Raw genomic sequence first — 21,193 nt, 5'->3', positions numbered from 1 at the left:
CCCCCCTATTCTTCTATGCCACGTAACGTCATCGCCGCATTTTAAAAGGGGATCTCTCTGCTGTTACCAAGAGCTGAAGCAATTTCTGGGAGCTTCTGCAAATCCAAGCATTTAAAAGTCATGTCTTCATCCTCCCTCTTGCTCCCTCTGGATTTTTGTGCAATTTTTAGGGTGTTTTTCTCTTTTCTTCCAGCATCCCTGGCACCAAACCGCTGTAGCTATTCAAGCAGATACGTTGGGTTTGCGTGGCTTGGCTGCGTTGCGGCACCCGTGCAGGTAAGTAGGGAGCTGAGCCCAAAGTTTTCCTTCACACAGACTTTCAAATTCCCATCTTGAGACGACCAGATCCAAAAAAACCCGTGTCATTTCACAAGTTTGCCCCTCATTTCAAAGAATTTGGCCTTTTGTGGTCCATCCCCAGAGGGGAACGGCGCTTTTGGGCCGAAGGGATACTCTCACCCCAGCTCTTGGGAGCAGGGTGAAACTCCACACACCCACATTCCTGCATCCTCTTAATTACAACCTGCACTTTCATTAGGGCTTGCTCCCTAACCAGCTCACAGGGAGCTGACAGGGAGGAGGGTTGCCTCTCCCCTCAGGGCAGTTCTTAAATGCCTTTTCTCCCGGGTCGATGGCTGCGTGGTCGCTTGACCTGTGCAAGCAAAGTGATCCTGAGCTGCCGAGTGGTAGGAGCTCGGAGCCAGGAATTCCTGGCCCCGACCCAGTAGAGTTTCAGAGGCGAGCTTTTAAATATATACAAAGACAAGCTCATAATTTCCACTCTACTAATGAGGCCACGGCGTTTTCATTGAAATGTGCCAATAGGCGCCGCGGTGGTATTTTAGCAGCCTTGTACTGTGAATCCAAATGTGATTTAACATGGCAGCCCCCGTGGAGCCGAGGAAAACCAGCTTCTCCCGCTGAATTTCAATGATGCACTTCCCAAAAAATCCCCTCCGTGGTGGGACTTCTCCTTGTGTTTCATCCCGACAAAGTTTCCCCCAACCCCCCACTTTGGTGAAGGTGGGAATGGGTTGAAAGGGGATTTTAGGCAGGGAGAGTCTTAATTTAAAGCCTGGGTTTAACAGATGTGAGGCTGGCTGGTGCGAGGCAGTGATTCAATAACCAGGCTGGCCAGAAGTATCATTAAATTGTAGTAAAAAAATGGAACGTGAGGGCTCCAGACATCGTGTTCTCTCTTGACCTTTAAAAAGCCACTCAAAGCTGCCAGCCTGCTCGTTGCTAAGCCACCTCCTTAGTGCCACTCATATATTTTCCCTTCTAGTAGGCGATTCAGCACCCGGGAGTTCGAGGAGATCCAGCAGTAAACTGTTACACGCCTGAAATTCCCACTGGTGGTTTTTAACTTTGTAGCCTTGAAGCATTCAGAAAATATTTAGCAGGTTTTGTTCAGTCAGCTGCGAGAAAAATGTCGATTTGAAGTAACTCTCACAAAAGGTGTTTGGTTTGATTTAAAAAAAAAAACAAACATTGTGCAGCAGCAGCACAGCTGTAAATTGGGGTTTTGCTTATTTAGGGCTCAATTTATGAAGAACCCCTGTAGGAAGCAGCATCCCTGGGTAAAGGAGGGATGTGGGTGGGTGATGTTGAAGATTTACATTTGGTTGTCCATCTCCTCCTGGTTACAGACCCCTGGGGTATGGGTACACCTAGATTTTAGAATCACAGAATCATGGAATGGTTTAGGTTGGAGGGGCTCTTCAAGGCCATCTCATTCCACTACCCTGCCATGAGCAGGGGCACCTTCCACTGGGCCAGGTTGCTCCAACCTGGCCTTGAATATTTGCAGGGATAGGAATTCCAAACCTCTCAGGACAACCTGTGCCAGTGCTTCACTAAGGTCTCTTCATTTTCTGCCTCCCACTAAGGCCACAATTCCTGGAGAATAGGGAAGAAGGATAATATCCCATGGCATCACCTTCAGTGCTGAGACTCTGTGACAGAGGAGATGCATTTGTTGTTTGGTGAAGGTTTCTCTCCAAGCACCTCACTTGGCTGTGCAAGTCTGGCTGTGGAGAAGTTCCATTTTCCATTTCCAACTAAATTCTGAGGTGTTTTCCATCCTTACAGCCACCTTTCTTGTGCCAATCCCGTAGAGGTGAAGCAGTTTTTGTCCTGTTTCCATATGACTCCCAGGAGGTTTTTTTGCTGGACTCTAAAAAGTGTTGCAAAGCCATCCTAGTCTCTGTTAGCAAGGGAGAAGGAATGATAAAAAAATGCTCCCCTAAATCCCAGTACTTGGGTCAAGGCCAGGAAAGGCAGCTCATTTTTTGGGAGTATTAGGAAAAACTGGAAACAGCAGTGATGTGGCATTGGTGTGACTTCCCAGCAGGCAGGGGTTTGGGATTGTCTGTGTTTCCCTGAAGCCTTTTTGAGGCTGTCAGGATGGTAAAATACAAACCTGGCCAGATCAAAGTGGGACTGGGGGAATGGCTGTGCCGTGGGATTTGTTTAGGGACTTTTTTTCCCGGTATCCAGTCATCAGCTTTTTCACTCTTCTCCATCCAGTTACCTCTTCCTCTTAATTTTTACCTCAAATATAAATTAAAAGGGTCCACGGAGTGCATTCCTGAGAACTCAAACCCAGGACCCGGGAGCAGACAGCAGCAGCATAAAGAGGAATTCTTCCCTCTCTGGCCTCATGCTGCTTTTCCACCAAAGGGCTTTACAGCCATCTGGATCCCCTTTCAGATTATGCCCCCCTTCCCAAAAATCCATAACCTAGCAACCTTATTTAGTGTAAACCAGATCATTCTGCTTCCCTGTTCCCAAATTGTGCTTGGCTCCTCTGACTGCCTTTATAGTTTGGCTGCTGGCAGCTGTGATACCATCACTGGTGCAGGGTGCTCGTCTCCAGCAGGGTTTTGTAGGATTATTGATCACTGTGTGTTGCACTGATAATTATTCTTTTTCCCCCTCATTAAAAGGGCTTAGGAAATGGGAGGAAAAAAAGGGATTTCAGGAAGTTGTTTAATCCATCTGCTTCTCAGTATTAGAGTGGAGAGGGCAAGTTGCTCATTGGCTCCATGGAAAGTGATTGGTTTTGGTTCAGCCTGAAGATGACTTGATCCAAGTGGGATTTTTTTTTTCCTTCCAGATGTGATATTTTGGGAGTCCCCATTGCTTCTCACAGCTCTGTGTCATCACCCAGGAATTTTCAAATTCCCTGGAGTGTTTAACACCAATTTCTCTGCTCTGACCCTTAAGCTGCGTAGGCTGAATGTTTCTCATGGAGTTTCCAATTTGCATTCCCCAAGGAGCCTGTTCATTGGGGAGCACTGCAAACGAGGAAAAGCAACCACAAATGAAGGTGGGAGATTGTTCCCACTTGCCTGTGTTCTCATTGCTCTTTTTGGGCTGAAATACACCCAAATTTATTGTGTGTCCCACCACCATCAGCCCATTAAGGGAAGTGGTGGCTCCTGCTTTCTCTTTTCACCTCAGGAGTACAAAGAAGGCTGGGGGCAGGAGCAGGCAGCAGCACATCCTTTCCCACCACACTTTTGGGAGGAAGAGTGAGCTCACCAGGTCATGACGTCGGAGCTGTGTGCCAGGAAAAGGGGGGGAAAAAAATAATTACCAATCCCCAAGGCCAAAGGGGAAAAATTCCTCAAGTGTTATTTCATCTCCGAGCAGTGAGTTGAGCTGTCCTTGGGAAGCTCGTGTGAGCCTTTCCAAGAGAGGCACTGCCAGCTCTGCTTCAAACCCTCCTGGGAAGTGATTCCCAGCTCTCATTCCTGATGGGAGCTCAAGCAGGGCGCTCCTCCAAACTCTCCTTCCTCCTCCTCCAGACTGTATTAAATAGCGCTATTGATTTTATTTTTTTTCTATTTATTTTTGCCTGTTTTCCTGGAACTTGCAAAATCAGCCCTGAGCAAACCTCAGGTTTGCTTTTCCAGCGGCGCTGGGAGAAAGAACTTGACTTCACAGTGGGTGATGGGAGCTGCAGCTGACCCATTTCTGCACGTTTCTCTGCCAGTGGTAGCAAAAACATTTTCCCACTTAAAGGTTCTCTTCAGTTTTAAAGTTCTGGGATTAATTGTTTCTTAAACTGTCTGGAATCAGAAGGACTTGCTGGAAATTGCAGCAGTGCAGCCGTGCTGCCGGATGCTGCTTTCCCTAGACTTTCCTATTTTTTTCCAATTGCTGTGTCGTGTTGTCACATGTCATGCTGTGTCCCCTGCCCAGAGGCAGTGGAGAGGGTTAAGGTTTTGTGTTTGGTGTCAGCCAGCTGGGGAACAGAGCCAGGAAATTTCCTGATTCCAGTTCAAAAAAAGCATTGGATCTGCTCTCAGGGAGGAGGGATCAAAGGTCTGAAGTGCTTCGTGCTTGGAGGTCAGTTTGGTTCCTTGAATGTCCAGGCCCACCACAAAAACCCACCACTACCACCCCCAAGCCTGCACGCAGCCAAAATGGGTGAAACAAATGGATTTTTGTACTGTTTGTCACCCTGAAGTTCTTTCTGTTGTTGTTTGTGACGGTGCCACATCGCCCCAGCCAAGCTTTGCTGGATCCTGGTACAACTCTGTGGTGTGAGGGCCCTGTTGGGATGTTCCTTTTCCCAGCACATGAATCCCACTAGTCAATAACTCTGCCAAGCCTTGCACCACCCCTCATGCTCCCCCTTTCTGTGCCAGGTTTGTGGAGTGAAGGATCTGGGCCAGGTTGGATGCTCGGAGCTGGCGCTGGATGCGGCATCCCCATGGTGGCATCGGAGCTCTTTGAAACTGCATCGTGCCAAGGGGTTTTGTTTTCCCCCCTGTTCAATCCTGTTGTTCCCTGGCTTTGGACAGCCAAGGAGCAGCACTGGCTTTTCCCCCCAGTCCATGCCAGTCCATGCCAGTCCGTGCAGCTGTGTGGCATCTCCAGGGCAATGGTTTGGGGCTGGCTCTGCAGCTGCCTGTGATTTTCCCATCGCCACGCTGCGGATTCTGGCGCTGGACCAGCTCCAGAGACAGAGCTGAAGGAAATTCCTTCCAGCTGCTTGAGGTCAGGGCTTCTCTTTGCTTTTGGGGTCCACGAGGGGGATTTTTTTGCCTGCAAGTTAAACGAGGGCGTCTCTGGCTGCTGCTTCTTAACACCTGGAAGAATCTTTTTCTTTTAAATATTATCCCGTTAGTCATAGCCATTAAATAACCTTCCTCTTGTAGAATCAGTCCATGGAAGAATACCCTGCTTTGCAATACAGCTTGGGCTGTTTCAGAAAGGTCTTGTCAGCTGCTCCCAGTTTAACTTTCAACCGAGTTAATAACGCTTTTGGTTAAACCTGTCTGAAACACGTTGCGAAACGCCTTTGAAACTCGAGACGCCGTTCACGCCCGCTTGAAACCTTTCCCATCGATAAAATATTTCAGCTTGGAGTTTGGTCACGGCTTAGCATTCACTTTTCCCTGAGATTGGTGATTTCAGGCCTGCCTGTGTCTGGCTCTGCTGGGTGTTTGAAGCTCAGTGTTTCCTGGAGATTGGTTGGCTTTGCCAGCCTGGCCGGACCACCAGCTCCTTTCAGTTTCCCCAGTTAATGGCTGATCCAGTCTGAGTTTGCTTTGAACCCCTGTGGAGAAAGTTGTTTGTCTTGAAAACATGGAGTAAATCCATCTAAAAACAGGAGTTTATTTACAACAGCAGAGGCAGGAGCCACCTCTCCACCCAGCATGTGGGTTGTGTTTAGGTGTGAGGATGCACAGCACATGCATGGCCCCTTTATGCACTGGTGTTATAAATAAATAATAGTAATTTTTTTTAAAAAGGACAAACAGCTCCTTTTAATAAGTAAAGCCCCAAGAGGAAGCACACAGTTCAAATCCACGTGGCAAAACAGCAGGAAAGCAAAAATCTGCAGCTTTCAGCCCGTGGCATTACTTAAAGTGGCATCCCTGGTGTCACCCCCTGGCTTGAGGGACCACAGCTCTGCCTTGCTCCCCTCGTCCTCCCTGCCTCAGTTTCTCTACCCATGGGAAGACAATTCCATCCTTTATTAATCCCTGTTAGATCTCCCGAGGAACACTCTGGGTACGAGGTTGGCCCCACGTATTAAGGGCTTGCTGTGGCTCTAATGGGAGTTAATCTGGGACGTGGCTTGGTGAGGTTTACCTTTCACAGCCCGACTGTAATCAAAGCGCTGCCAAGCTCACGCTGACCTGTAACACTCCTTTTCTGGCTGCTCGATGGGCCATTAACCAGCACTTGGCTTTTAATTAAAGCTGGGTTTTGTCCTCCTTGGATGTGCTTGGCCCCACGTAGCTGAGTCGTTGGAGGGTGTAAGAAAGGAGATGTGGAGCTCAAGTTGTTCTGCCATTTGTGGCTCTCTGCTCTCTGTTCTTTGTTATTTTTTACAGAATGAGGGTTGGAAGGGACCTTAAAGACCATCCAGTTCCACCCCCCTGCCATAGGAACACCTTCCACTATCCCAGGTGCTTCCAAACCCCATCCAGGCTGGTCTTGAACACTTCCAAGGGATAGCCACAGCTTCTCTGGGCACCCTGTGCCATACCCCCTTTTCCACATGCAGACTGTCTCTGCCATCACAGGGGTTTCAGGGACCTGCTGAGGGCTGTGGATGCCCCACAAGCATCTTCTCCCTGCTCTGAGATGCCTTGACCATGGAGAGAGCAACAGGGAGGCTTTTGTTCTGCACTAGAAACTTTTCATCCTTCTTTATGGCTCCTTTTTTATTTCTTTTGGCTGCACCCTTGCAAATCTGAAGCAGCTTAAAATACAGTTCCTCCCCCCCTCCACTCCCTTTAAAAAAAAAACAACCCCAAAGCTTGGCTGCTTGAAATCATCAGATTTCACTGCAGTCTTTTAAAGTTAACAGTTTCCTGGATCCTGGGCAGACTAACTGATTTTTCCCCTTTAACTTCCGTGTTTTTTGCTGTAACACTTCTTAGTTGTTACAGCAGGAGGGAGGGAGGACCAGGGCAGCTCCAATGTGGAGAAGGTTATTTCACACGGGGCTTGGATGAATCTGGTGTGGGATTCCCTGGATTTGCACCACAGGGGACAGAAGGATTGTCCCCAGGAGATTGAGCTCCCACGACATGGCTGGCAGGTAGGTCATGGCTGTATTTGTGACACCTTTTTGGGGCAAAATATCAGGGAAATGGTTCCATAGGAAGAGGATAGTGGGATGCTGGGGATTGGTCTGAGCTCTGTTTCTGCTCACTTTATTTGCTGAGGGCTGTGATGGTTTCTAGCTGTGCTCACGGATGTGGGGAGTGGTGCAAGAGCAGCACAGCTCTGGTGCACAGGAGCATGAGGAATTTTTCTGGCTTGATGGAATTTGCTGCCCCAAATGCAGCCCTGGATGTTCCTTACCCATGGAATCTCCTGGTGGGATTGCTCAGAAGAACATCACAAGTTTAAAGTGTTGTAAAAGAAGGAACAACAGTCCAGTGCTGGTTGGTTTTGTTGCCCGTCCTCCAAGAGTTGTCTCTCCTTCCTTGCAAAAAATCACCTGGATCTTTCCCAGACTGAGGACGTTTCTCTCGGGAGCTGGAGGAGCTGGAGGCAGCCGGCCTTGGTGATTATCAACACAGCCCAAGGGCGAGGTGGGGCAGCTGAAACATCCTCATGCCCCCAGTGAGCCCGAGGGGAGCCCCTGAACCGTCCCAAATCCCTCTGACCCAGCGGGACTGAAACCCAAACCCAGCCCTGTGACGCCGAGCTGCGCATTAACTCCGCCGCGGCTGGGAACAAAGGTTTGGGGGCTGGATTGGGCTTTTTTTAATTTATTTGCAAAGCAAACCGGCTCAGCTGAGCGGAACAGGCGTCGGTGGAGGAGCGTGAGCTGCCGGGTGGTTGCTGGGCTATAAAATCCCATCCCCACCAGCGCTGGCAGGGGGATGTGGCGGCTGCCCGAGCTCTCGCAGCGCTTCCACGTTGGCCGGGAGAGGTTCTGAACATGCGTGTTGGTCTCTGGAGGCTTTAATCAAATCCAGGCTTTACCAGAAATCGCCTCGAAACTTCCAGCGAGCTGAGCAAACCGAAAGCAGCCGGAGCAAGGAGGCTCCCGGGCGGGTGTGTGGGGCTGGCAGGGATGTTGCCTTCAGCAAGGGGGTAGTCCCGGTGAGGCAGCCGGGATGAGAGGTGAGTCTGCTCCCCGTGGGAAGTCACAGGAAAGCCCACAGGGTTTGGCAAAAAGGGGGCCTCAAGGGGGAAAGGAGATTGGGGAGCGAGGATGCTGCTTGGATGGACGCTCAGAGGACACTTGGATTTTGGAGCGTTGCTCTCTGGCGTGTGTGGGTTCAGATCCTGCGGTTTCCCCACTGTCTTCCCACTCTGTGCAAAATGAGGGGCTGTGCAATTACTGCACCGTGGAAAACTCCCCGCTCCAGGGGAGGGCTTTGTTATCCCGTGGTGATTTTATTTGGGAAACAGGGCTCAGACTGCAGGTACTTTCCTTGCTTGTAAAACTTCCCTGCACGTTGCTCTCCCGTGGGCAGAAGGGAAAACAAGGTGTATTTTTAACTTCCTTTTCTAAGCTGGGGGCAGGGGAACTTTATGCCTGGCCAGCAACGGTTGTGATCATCCGAGAGCGAACGGTTCAGAGAATGATAGGAAGATAAGAGATAGTAAATAAATAAGTGCAATTAAAATCCCGGGGGAAAGGATTTGCTGAAGTTGGTATCCCAGACAGCTGCTCGGGGCTTAACTGGGGCTCTCCAAGGGGAGGGAGGTTTTGGTCACGGGTCCCAGACGTGGGACGTGACAGCCAAAATTGCTGCCTCTTCCTCTTGGCTGCTGCTCGCTGCTGCCTTGGGGCTTTCCTGGGGGGAAGGAGCCTGGGGCTGTGCTGAGGAGTAAAGCTGACAGCTGCAGGAGTGCTCTTAAACCACCAAACCTGCATCTCAGGTGGGAAAAACAAGCAAAGCCTCCTTTACAGGGTCCATAGTCTCCCCGTAGTTCCTCCCGGCGGCGCTGCTGTGTGTCCTGGGAATGTCCTTGTCCTCTTCATCTTTGATGATATTGGTGGGGGCTTTCTATGGATTGAGGAGTCAGAAACCACTGGAGGGGAAAGGAAGGCAAATTTGCCTTGCTCCAAGGCTTCCTGACTGCTTTCAGTATTTTTACCAAGTTACTGCAGGGTTTGAGGGACACTGGCTGCAGCTGGGGCTGCTTGGATGCAATTCCCACCGTCCATCTCATCCAATGTTTAACGTGAATTATGTGTGAAAGGAAAGGAGCTGGAGGAGAAGCTCACAGTGGGAGAAGGAAAATCCCAGCCCCAGCTGATCCAGCCCTGCTTTGTTTTCAGTTACCAAGATGGCAAATTGGTTTTGGGCAAGGAGAATGGGGATGAGTCAGAAGTCATCTCCAGCCCCCTTCACGTCCATTCAAGGCACCACTGGTCTGCAAAGTGCATCCCTAAGGAATGTCACATCCGTGTGTTTTCTCCCTGTCTCCACAGCCTACCCATGAGCTCAGACTTCCAGCATTACAGTTTCAGGATGCCGAACATCGGGTTCCAGAACCTTCCTCTCAACATATACATCGTGGTTTTCGGCACGGCCATCTTCGTCTTCATCCTCAGTTTGCTCTTCTGTTGCTACTTGATCAGGTAAGGGAATGTTGTGAGGGAATGTTTTCCTGCTTCCAGGCCCATCACTGATCCCTCCATCCCAAAAAGAGGATGGCAGCACCTGATTTCTTTGGCACAAGTCAACCTGATGTCCCACCAAACAGTCACATTATCCACTTAAAACCAAGAGATTCGCATTTGCTAAAATAGATATGGAATTGTGGTCAGCTTCTCAAAAAACCTGGAAAGGGATGTTTTATGCTCCCTGCTTTCTGCTTAATGTTTCAACACATTTCCCTCTGTAATGAGTAACCCGTGTGCTGCGTGCCTAAGGAATGTTTAATACCTGCTCCGTTGGTTATTGAACACAAATTGCTCCTTCAACAGCACAGTTTGGAGATTAATGATGCAGAGTTGATGTGTTAATCTGAGCAATGGGGGAGCAGGACAGCAGGGTTAAAGGTTGTTCCAATTTGGGGCTTGTTTTCGTTATTTTATGGGCCATTGGGGAGATTGTTGGGCTACTAATTGAGAGGAGAAGCTCTTCCTGAGGGAGGGAAAATGAGGCAAGTGGGGAAAAACTGCAGTGCCTGAGAATTGAGGTGGTGATGGAGATGAGTTGTGCTGATAACCCAAAATGGGGGCTGGCTGTGCTTCGACCTGTGCCTGGGAGCAGAGGTCATCACTCTGCCAGCAGTGGCAGCCAAAATTCTGCATTCCCAGAGGTCTCCCCTCCAGCTTTTCCATGCCTTTTCCTTCCCCTCTGTCCTTCTAGCTGGCCCCAGCTCCCTGCAGGCTGTGCATCCATCACATCCCTTCCGTGTCTTCCTGTAAAACAGGTACCCAGTCGCTCCTTGCACAACAGCAGCCAGTCCCACCAGGTTATCTATCCAGAGGGTGTTAAAAATATTTTATCCTGCTCTTGTAGACCAGGGAAGCGAGACTTCAATGTCAGCCTTCTAAATACTTGATAATTTCCACCCATTTTCAGTTCTGTACGAAGCAAAACCTCATAAAACGTGCAGACAACTCCAAACCCGGGTTTACCAAGGGATGATTTGGGCATCATATCTTCTTTTTTTTTCCCCACAATTATGAAAATTGTGTTTTGAAGGTGTATGAAAATAGACCAGAGGTGTTCAGAAGGCTCAAGAATTGTTGTGCTCAGGTGGAGCTTGAGCCTATATGGCTCACTTAGAAAACTGAAGAGGTGTTTGGCCTTTGAGAGTATTTTCCTGGGCACTCGCTGGGTGTGTTGTGCCCCAAAGAAGGAATAACAAGGAGTAATGTCTGGAAGGTTAAGCCAGAAAATCTTTAAATTTAGAAGCTGGAGGCGTGTTGTAAGGGAGAGAGAGGGTGAGTAACCGGTGAGAGAAGCCAGCAAGGAAGTGGCAAGTGCTCCTTCTCTTCACGTCTTTAAATCAAGACCGAGGACCTTTCTGGACGAGACGTTTTGGCTCCTGTTCCCGAGGTGCTATTTAGCAACCCATGATAGATGGGGAGTTGGATTAGGTCATCCAGTGATCCCTTTATAGCCCAAAACCCTGGAGAGACTCTACAAATGGCTCTTCAGACTTCCTCCCTCAGCTCTTTTATTGGCAGAGCAGAGCCAAAACAGGATCCTCCAGCCCCCATTGGGGAGGGTTCTGCCGTGCTGTGGGTTTCAGCTGTGCCGGTGTCCCAGGAGCATCCACCTCCACGGAAGCTGCTCTGTAATCTCAGCTCGTCTGGGATATAAAAGTCTGAGTTTTGGTGGCTTTGGGAAGCACTGTAGGTGGACAACAGGATGAGGACCACCCACCTGCAAGGGCAGAGAGACCAACAGGAGGACAGGGTGGTCCCCTCCAGAGCGCCAGGGCTCTGTTTCCATCCCTGGGGGTTCTTTGCAGGTAACAGCAGCTCCTGCCTTTCCCACAGGTGCAGCATCAACCCAGCCCCTCCTCTCCCTCCTTTCCAATAATTCCACATCTCCAAATATTTGGTAAACACCAAGCAAGGCTCATGACACCACCCTCAGGCCTGGTTCTCATCTCCTGCTCTGAATCAGAGCAGCCCCTGCAGCTCTGCTTGCATCTCCATCTGGGGAGGCATCTGGAAGAGCCAATATCAGGTATATTCACCTCAAATCACAGAGATGGTGGCATTAAATAAAAGATGGGCTGGGGAAGGAGAAAATGTGGGCTGTGCTTTGCAGCTGTGTCAAAAAGTGACATTTTAAATTGGATTGGCTCAAAACAAGAGTCCAGTAGGAATTCCACAACAAAAATCCTCATTGCCTGTGCCCTGTTCAGGTGAAGCTCGAGCTGTTCTGGTGCTGCAGACCACTCAGGTCAGCTCAGGTCCCTCATGGCTGCTGCCTCTGCTCGGCAAAATTACAGATAAAAAAGGAAGAACAAGGAAATGAGATTTTGCAGGCAGCTGGTCCTGTCTGATCTCTGGTGAATTAATGAAAGTGATAAACTCGTGTTGCCTTCAGTCCCATAAAACCCAGTGCAGAGGGATGCTGAGCTGAGCAATGCCATCCTTGCTGTGGGTCGAGTGTGCAGCATCCTCTCTGCTTTGCTGTGGATCATCCAGGGCTCATCCCTGCCCAGCCTGGAGGTGCTCAAAGTCTCTGGGAGCTGCAGAGTACACAGGCCCTAAAAAGCCTTTTTTTTTTAGGGCTGTTTCATTCTGCATTCAGACCTGCCAGGATCCAACACAGTGGTTGAGTTTTGTGTTCAGAGAATGGAACAGAGCTGGGGAAGGGTGTGGAGCACCAGGAGCAGCTGAGGGAGCTGGGAAGGGGCTCAGCCTGGAGAAAAGGGGGATCAGGGGGGACCTTGTGGCTCTGCACAACTCCTGACAGGAGGGGACAGCCGGGGGGGTCGGGCTCTGCTCCAGGGAACAGGGACAGGAGGAGAGGGAACAGCCTCAGGCTGGGCCAGGGGAGGGTCTGGGTGGATGTGAGGGAAAATTTCTTCACCCAAAGGGTGGTCAGGCACTGGCACAGCTTCCTGGGCCAGTGCTGGAGTCCCCATCCCTGGAGGGATTTAGAAGCCGTGTGGATGTGGCACTTGGGGACAGGGGTCAGGGGTGGCCTTGGCAGTGCTGGGAGAACAGTTGGACTGGATGATCTTCGAGAGCTTTTCCAACCCAAACGATTCTGTGATTCCATGAAGAGCCCAGGGAGCCTGGCTCAGCTGGGGACAGCAACACAATGATGGGATAAAAAGCCAGTGCCCAGGACTTTTCTACTCCTTCTATTATAAAGCATCTAATGTGGAAATCCCAGGGGTAAACCTGCAAAGAATTTTTCTCTGTATTTTATACCCGTAGTTGTTCACATGCTGTAGGTGACTCAGTCACCCAGAGAAGCAGGGAGCTCCCACTCCTGCGGGAAGAGATCCCAAAGCCAGGAGAGGCAGTTGTTCCTTCAGGGAGGGTGACAGCACACAGGATCAGCAGCCAGGCACTGTGTGGTCCTTGTCTGGGTCAGACATCTGCCAGGAATTCCTCGGGAGTCACAGCACTGACACGACAGGGCTGGAGCCAGTTCGGACAGGGAGTAGCTTGCCAGGATCTGGGGTCTCCTCCCGCCAGCTGTACCAGGCCCCACCAGGATCCATCTGGCCCGGGCTCCTGGCTCAGAGACAGGGAGGAGCAAGCTGAGCTCGCACGCTTCAGCACCAGATGTGCTCGTGCTGCTCCCCAGAACCTCCAGGAAGGGTTTTTTTTTGAAAATCTCCCTGTCTGGCTCAGCTCAGAGCAGCTGGGTAGATCCACGGCCAGGTGGGCACTTCTTCCCCACCACTGGTCCAAGGTGCTGCAGTGGTCAGGAGGGCCAAAGCCTTGGTGGCCTCTCATCCAGAGGGATGTGCTTCCCATTCCAGGCGAGTTTTCCCTGTCTGTGGTCTCTCTGCCTCCCTCTCCCATCTGTGTTTCATAACCGCCTTCCCAGGCACCGGCTCCCTGCGGATGGGGCCGGTTTCATCCTGTTTGCTCCATTGTTCCTGCATCTTCTGCTCGTGGTTCTGTTCAGGGTCACTGCCACAGGGATGAGACCCCAGTCTCCTCCTCCTTCTCTTCCTCCTCCTCCTCTCCTCCTCCTCCTCCCTGCTGCCGCAGTGTTTTCCACAGTTCCGCAGGCGGGTTCCTGCCGGGCAGCAGTGTTGGAGCAGGAGGGATGGCTCCTGTGAAATTTGGGACTCAGGAGCTGACTTTCTGCAGCTCTCCCTGCAGCATCAAGGTGCATTTTTATCCCTCAGCTTCGAAGGCCCACGACATTTTGGGGGAGGGTGTCAGACATAAGGAAATATTTTTCCATCCCATTTTTATAACTTCCCCACTGCAGTGTGGTAGGCTTGGAAAACCCCCAGGAGCTCAGGCTGAAACAGCCAGGGATTTCAGACAGCCCTCAGAATATTTCTGGAGAAGAGAAATTCCAGGCGAGGGGGTTTCCCATCTGAAATCACACTTGGGGCTGGCTGGGGAAAATACTCCTACGGCTCTCCAAGCCCTGCAGCCACACATTGACTCCATATTGAAAGTCCTTGGCTCTTCAGCCCTGGGAACTTCCCCCCTGAGTTTTCCAAGCACTTTATTAAATGCCACGTCTGGTAATGAGAGGCAATATTGGTTATTTTAATTTTAAATGTATTTATTTTAGGAGCATAATGGGTTTCTCCAGCCAGGGAATGCCTGTGGAGTGCTCTGCTGGCTCTGACTCTGGAGAGGGGAGACTGGAGAGGGAGGGGAGGGGATGGAACCATCACTTTGCTTGTGGCCTAAAATTCCTGCTGGACTTCCCAGTGCAGCAGCTGTTTCTGGAATAGGTTCATGCCATTCATCTCCATCCCTCAGTCTGCTCCAGGAGTGGATGTGGTTTGATTGATCGTAGAACTGAGGATAAAGCTGAGTGTGAGGAACCCAAGCAGTGTGATGAGGGCTTTGGTGGGAAACCTTCCCTGTCCCTGCTGGAGGAGGAGCAGGGCTTTCCTCAGGTTGAACCCTCATCACTTGAACAATGGTGCTGCATTCAGTGCTGGAGTTGTTGCCAGCAGAAGTGGTTGGAAACTGAGGGGATTTATGGCAGATTGGGATTTCCTCAGTCACTTTTTCTGGTGTTAACCATGTGGGTGATGTCTGCTTGGAGAATCAGGGGGTCAGAAGAGGGATAAGGGAGGAGTTGTGTGGTTTGGGATGGAGGCACTGCCCTCCCAGCGACAGGGAAAGCTGGATGTTGCCTAAACATGCTGTTTCCTGTGGCCATTCTCATTTCTGAAATGCAAAACTTTAAAATATAACGTGAAAGCTGGAAAGGAGGGAAGTGGAATGTTGGAGGTATTACAATAATCCTGATTTTTTTTGCCTGACCTCACATTTCTCCCTGGTTTCATTGCAGGCTCAGGCATCAGGCACACAAAGAGCTTTACGCCTACAAACAGGTGAGATGATCCTCTAACTCTTTTTTTCCTCTTCCCTTCTCCCTAGTGCCAAATCCATCAGTTTTCCTTGTGCTGTTGCTCTCCTTGGGAGGTTTCTGGCCCTCAGAGGGCAGTTGTAACACCCAGGGCCAGTCTGTCCCTGCTGATTTTATTGTCCCCTGTCAGCTGGGCCCCCAGGACCATCCCTCACCTGCTCTTCCACAAGTCTCCCAGTTTTCCTGAAGTCCTGAGCAGTGGGAACATCTCTACCTCTGGAGCACTCCAGCCTCACCCACTGCAGAGCAGTGATGCCATCACTCCCCCAGCCACCAAACTTGGATTTTATAGGGTCTAGGTCTGCTCCCAAGGTTGGACCTGGCTGTTCCAAATCCCTGAAGCCAGAGGGCTTTTCCAGGGAACAGCTCCAGCTCTTCCCTGCACCCACCTGCATTTACCAATTAAAATAAACACAGCCCAAGGGTGGGTGTCAGGCTGCTGCTTCCACGTCCTGTTTTCTCCAGGATTTGTGGGATTTTCTGCCTCTGATCCCTTGATCCGTGCAGGAAGCTGGGTGGAGCTGGGCTGAAGACACACAGTTGTCCTGGATTTATAGCCCCTCTCCAGGTGTTCAGCTTGGATGGAGGGAAAAGGAAGGGGTAGCCCAGGAGGGTCAAATTTGGGAGGAAACCTCCTGGATTTGGTCCTTGTGGTTTTATCTTTCCCAGTGCTCCCTTCCTCCTGTCCCTGCACAGGGCCCCTCGTGCTCCCTGGCTGTGCTGGGTTCACTGGGGGGTTTCCAGTTCTACTGGGGGGTTTCCAGTTCCACTGGGACACTCAGTGGGATCCCTGTGGAGATTTTTCCTGGGAATGCTCACAGCAGAAGCTCTGTCCTGACCCCACTCTTTGCCTTGCAGGTCATACTCAAGGAGAAGGTGAAGGAGCTGAACCTCCATGAGGTGAGCACATCCTGGGGCAACAAAAGCTTCCCTCACCCTCCTCTTCCTCACCCCGGGGAGGGGGCAAACCCTCAAATTCAACACCACTGGGAGCAGAGCAGGCAGCCAGCTGTGCTTTGAATCCTCTGCAAAAGCCTGGATTAAACCCTCCCTCCTCCTGGCTCCCTTGGGTTTTCCTGCTCCGTTATTGTTATTTATTGTGTTCTTATCACGCTGATAGAGGCTGCTGGATAAAGGGAGGCCAAGGCCAGCTGGGCCTTGTATAAACAGTGTCCCTGGGTGGGGACATCCCCTCTGGCCCGCCACCGTCGGGGTGTGACAATATCCACACAGTTCTGGGCAGGGAAAACTGGAATCAGGATAAACACGCTCTCCCCGCTCCTGGAAGAGGCAGATCCGCTCCTCCCTCCTGCCCCTGAGGGCTGAAACACCTCAGTCTGTCTCCATGGCCTTCCAGGCTTTTTGGGGCTGAGCATTTCTAGTCACAGCCCGTTTTTCCTGATGAATTTGAGCAGGAATCTGCTCAAATCCCGCGTCAAAGCACGGCCTGGATTTATTTATTCTGCCAGAGATAACAAAAATGCCCACCCACATCCGGGCACGAGGCTGCTCATCTGCCCAGCACCAGCTCCAGTTGTTTATAAACCACTATTTATTTTATTTTAATCCCCTGAGCAGAGCCCATCCCACGTTTTATCCTGACCCTCCGCCCCCCACAGCCCCCGGGGTAAATCCCAAGGGCCCCAGGGTTTGGAGCAGTCCCTGCTGCAGGCCCCTGTTTCTGATCCACTCTGTTAAATCGACCTGCAGCGGGGTTTTTGTCGGCACACAGGCTTCAAAGCACTTCCTGGGCTGAGAAATGGGATGGAGGAGGGATTTGGGAATGTGCCAGAGCCAGGACTGGCCTCAATAACGCTCAGCCCTCCTCCTCCTGCACCTCTGTTCCCAGCTGGCTGCAGCTCTCCCAGCTTTTGGGGAGGACGAGGCCTCTGTGGGGAAGAGGACAGAGCTGTCCAAGCTCTTCCCTGGGGTTTGGAAGAGGCTGGAAGGATTTTGCTCAAAACCATCCCATTTTGGGCATCTGTGTTTTGGCGTTTGCAGTCAGTGTTTCTGGAAGGCAGAGGTCGGGATGGGAATTTTCCAGAGCCCTGGGGAGGGAAAGCAGAGCCCACCCAGCTCTGCCCTCCCTGTCTCTGGGGCTGGTTTTCCCCTTTTTCCACCACTCTGCCCCTCCCAGGCCCTGGGGGAGCTCGGGGTGTGGGTGTTCCTCAGGGGGTGACCCCAGCAGCTGCACCTGGCCCCGGTGCACTGAGAGATCCCAGGCCAGGGAGGCTGGGAAAACCACCGGGAATATCCAAAATCCCCCGGGATGTCCAAAGTGAGTCAGGAGGGATTGGCTGTGAGGGGGAAGGAGGCTTTGGCTGAGAAAAGGCCACCAGCTTTCCCAGCCCTGGGACAGGCATGGCATGGCCCACTGCCCTTTCCTCATCCCAGGGGTGTCCCTGCAGTCCCAGGGACCGAGGAGCAGCGTGGATCCCTCCCCCTGCACCCCAAAACCTCAAACACATCCCAGCTTTGGGGCTCTCCTGGGGGGGCTCCATGGAAAGGGACACCCGAGCCTCAGCCTGTGATCCTGAGGCTTGGGCAGGAAAATTTGGGAGGGCTTTAGGGGGAATTTCATTCCTGTGAGGGTGGGCAGGCCCTGGCACAGGGTGCCCAGAGGAGCTGGAAGTGTTCAAGGCCAGGTTGGACAGGGCTTGGAGCACCCTGGGACAGTGGAAGGTGTCCCTGCCATGGCAGGGGGGTGGCACTGGATGATCTTTAAGGCCCTTTCCAACCCAATCATCCCACAATTCCATGACTGGGGAGTTTTTGTGCTCCCTGAGCAGTGACATTCCCTGTGCCCCTGCAGATCTGCGCCGTGTGCCTGGAGGAGTTCAAGCCCAAGGACGAGCTGGGGATCTGTCCCTGCAAACATGCCTTCCACAGGAAGTGAGTGTGGGCACGGGCTCTGTATATATATATATACACATCTATATATATAAAATATATAGATTTTATATATATAAAGAAATATATAGATAATATATTTATATATAAAAAGAAATATAAGGAAATATATAGATAATATACATAAATATATAAAATATAAATATATATATAATATATACATAATATATACATATAATATAGTATATATTTATATAATATATATTTTATGTATAATAAATATAATATAATAATATATAATAATATATAATAATATAAATATATATAGAATATACAAAAATATAAAAATATATAAATACATATATACAATATTTATATATATAAATATATAAAAATATATATAAATATATAAAAATAAATATTGGTGTGGTTTATATAAAGCAAACCCACTAAAATTTATGTTTCTATATATCATAATATTTTATATAATGATACTATATAATATTCTATATGCTAAAACTACATAACATCCTGCTGTGTATTACAGGTATTTTTATGTACTCTGTATATTTATATTTACTTTCTACTTCTATTTCTATTCCTATTTTTATTTCTATTTCTTTATATTTATATTTACATTTACATTTACATTTACATTTACATTTACATTTACATTTACATTTACATTTACATTTATATTTATATTTATATTTATATTTATATATTTTACACATTTATACATACACTATACTGTATATACTATATATAACTATATATTTTACATAATATATATATTATAATATATACATAATTATATATAATACATAACACATAATAGTATGATTATATCCAAATTATTTACATCTTTTTTTTTTATTTATTTATACACATTATTTACATGATTGTGCATTATTGATATATTATTTACATATTCTGTGTTTATAATTTCACAGACACCTTTTGTGTATATATTTTTTTGATTCCTTTTGGTAGGCGTATGCATTTTTATATCCCTATTTTATAAATATAAATATAAAAATATAAAAATAAATACAAAAATAAAAATTAAAAAATATAAATATAAATATAAATATACTATATATAAATACAAATTATATATAAAACATACCTATACAAAATCCCTGGACATCTACACAGAGAACCCCCCCAAAATCCCAATAGAACCTAAAGGCACCAAATGGAGAATTAAAAACTGGGCAGCAGCAAAGCTCCAGGGGGGTAAAGGGGCTTTGGGGGGATTTTTGCAGCTCCCCATCAATGTCAGGTGTCCCCAATGATGTCAGGTGTCCCCAGTGATGTCAGATGTGTCCAATGATGTCAGGTGTGTCCCCACCGATATCAGGTGTGTCCCCAGTGATGTCAGGTGTCCCCAATGATGTCAGGTGTCCCCAGTGATGTCAGGTGTCCCCAATGATGTCAGGTGTCCCCAATGATGTGTCCCCAGTGATGTCAGGTGTGTCCCCAATGATGTCAGGTGTCCCCACCGATATCAGGAGTGTCCCCAATGGTGTCAGATGTGTCCCCAGTGATGTCAGATGTCCCCAGTGACATCAGGAGTGTCCCCACCGATATCAGGAGTGTCCCCAATGATGTCAGATGCCCCCAGTGATGTCAGGTGTGTCCCCACCGATATTCAGGCATGTCCCCACCGATATCAGGTGTGTCCCCAATGATGTCAGATGTCCCCACCGATATCAGGTGTGTCCCCACCGATGTCAGGCATGTCCCCACCGATATCAGGTGTGTCCCCGCCGGTGTCGGGCGTGTCCCCTCTCACGCGCCGTGTCCCCGTGTCCCCGCAGGTGCCTCATCAAGTGGCTGGAGGTGCGGAAGGTGTGTCCCCTGTGTAACATGCCGGTGCTGCAGCTGGCGCAGCTGCACGGGAAGCCGGACCCGGGCCCGCCGCAGGGGCCGCTGCCCGGCTCGCAGAACATCGTATAGTCCCTGCCGGGCCCGGCCCGCGGCGCTCGGACACAACCAAAGCACTTGGGCCGCAGCTGGGCAGCCCCGAGCCGTGCCGGGGTGAAGCCTGGGCTCGGACCCTCCGCCGGGGCCGGGCGGGGACTCGGCGTCCTCGGCACGGATCCTTCTTCCAGCACCTCCCTCCTGCAGCCCCGCGGCCGCCGGGAAGCGGCGCGGTGGCACCCAGCGACCTCCGGGACATCGCCACGGCCCCCGCAGGACGCGGGCGGACCCCGGAGCGCCGCGCCCGGTTCCTGCTGCCTCCTCTCCGCCCTCGGTTCCTTCGCCTTTGCGGTTCCCACCGGGAGATGGGGGCTCGCCCCCGGAGTCGTGCTGCGGTCGGGTGTCCCCTCGGCACCTGGTGTCACCCGCGGGGGTGGCCGTGTGGGGTCTGTCCCGGGTTTGGATTCCCGAGGGTGGCTGCCCCTCTTCCTCGGCTACCTCAGGGGCCTGGAGTCCCTGTAAGGGGCACGGCAGCAATCCCGGCCTGTGGGATCATCCCATCGCTTCCAGCCTGGCCCGGGGCTCTCCGGGCACGGTTTCCCTTGCCAAAACACCCCGAACCCCTCAGCGGCGCCTGGGGCCGCCCCTCGCCTCCCCGACCGCGAGTTTTGGGGCTCGCCCGGCATCCCCAGCACCGCATTCCCGGCCCTGGGAGCGGGGTCAGTGTTACACGGCAGCGGCTTCCCCGGGCAGGGCTGGGGGCTCCTGGTGCCGCCCCCTCCCGAACTCCCGGGACTGTTTATGGAGCGTGGAGCCTCATAGACGTGTTTGTACACTACAAATTCTGCAGCAGAATATTTTTTAAAACATTCGCTGGTTTTGGTTTTTGTTTTGTTTTGGTTTTTTTTTTCCCTCTGTTTGTTTGGGTTTTTTTGTAAGCTCTATTTTTGTATATTTAATTGCTATTTGAAAATTCTAATAATGCGTCTTTTTTGCTAATCACACTCTTCTTAAGGAAAAACCGTGAAAGAAAAAAAAAACCAAACAAGAGTTTGCATGTGATTTGACTTGAAATGTAAATAAAAGCAGGTTTTGGAAGCGGGGTGTGTTTGCAGGGGTCTGTCCCCATCCCTTGTTCCCTGTCACCCTGGGGATGTCCCCAGCAGGGGAGGGACCACAGGGCTGGAAGAGGGGCGGGGTTGGGGTCACCCTGTCCCTGTCCCCTTGCCCCAGTAGCATCAGAGCAGAGCCCATGGGGACAGCATCCAAAACCCCCAGCTCGGGGGGATTTTGAGGATCCAGGCACGGGTGACCTTCCCGGCCTGGGGAGAGGATGTTCCTCCAACCTTCCCTGCCCAAATCCCGGCCCAAATCCCGGCCCAAACCCCTGATGCCGACCTCCGGCAGGGCTGGGCGGG

General features: G+C 50.4%; 1 protein-coding gene across 7 annotated transcripts in view; it reads left to right on the top strand.

The window, feature by feature from the left end:
- The window catches only part of RNF24 (ring finger protein 24), a 28,996-nt gene extending 8,123 nt beyond the window's left edge, over positions 1–20,873 (top strand). For 3 of the 7 annotated variants that reach the window (XM_063401385.1, XM_063401380.1, XM_063401381.1), the window contains exons 2-7: positions 194–276; positions 9,428–9,577; positions 14,922–14,964; positions 15,858–15,899; positions 17,812–17,891; positions 19,673–20,873. In XM_063401385.1, the coding sequence (XP_063257455.1) occupies positions 9,435–9,577; positions 14,922–14,964; positions 15,858–15,899; positions 17,812–17,891; positions 19,673–19,811 (447 nt within the window). In that variant the 5' untranslated portion in view covers positions 194–276; positions 9,428–9,434 and the 3' untranslated portion in view covers positions 19,812–20,873. Of the gene's footprint in view, positions 1–193; positions 277–6,915; positions 7,070–7,733; positions 8,107–9,427; positions 9,578–14,921; positions 14,965–15,857; positions 15,900–17,811; positions 17,892–19,672 lie in introns of those variants that run through there. The other 4 variants (XM_063401383.1, XM_063401382.1, XM_063401378.1 and 1 more) reach the window with 3 other exon arrangements.
- Positions 20,874–21,193: the final 320 nt, after the last annotated feature.

Source organism: Prinia subflava, chromosome 7, assembly GCF_021018805.1.
Source record: "Prinia subflava isolate CZ2003 ecotype Zambia chromosome 7, Cam_Psub_1.2, whole genome shotgun sequence".
Lineage (NCBI taxonomy): Eukaryota > Metazoa > Chordata > Aves > Passeriformes > Cisticolidae > Prinia > Prinia subflava.
Note: the sequence above shows the minus strand (reverse complement) of the source record. Positions and strands in the feature narration are given on the sequence as shown.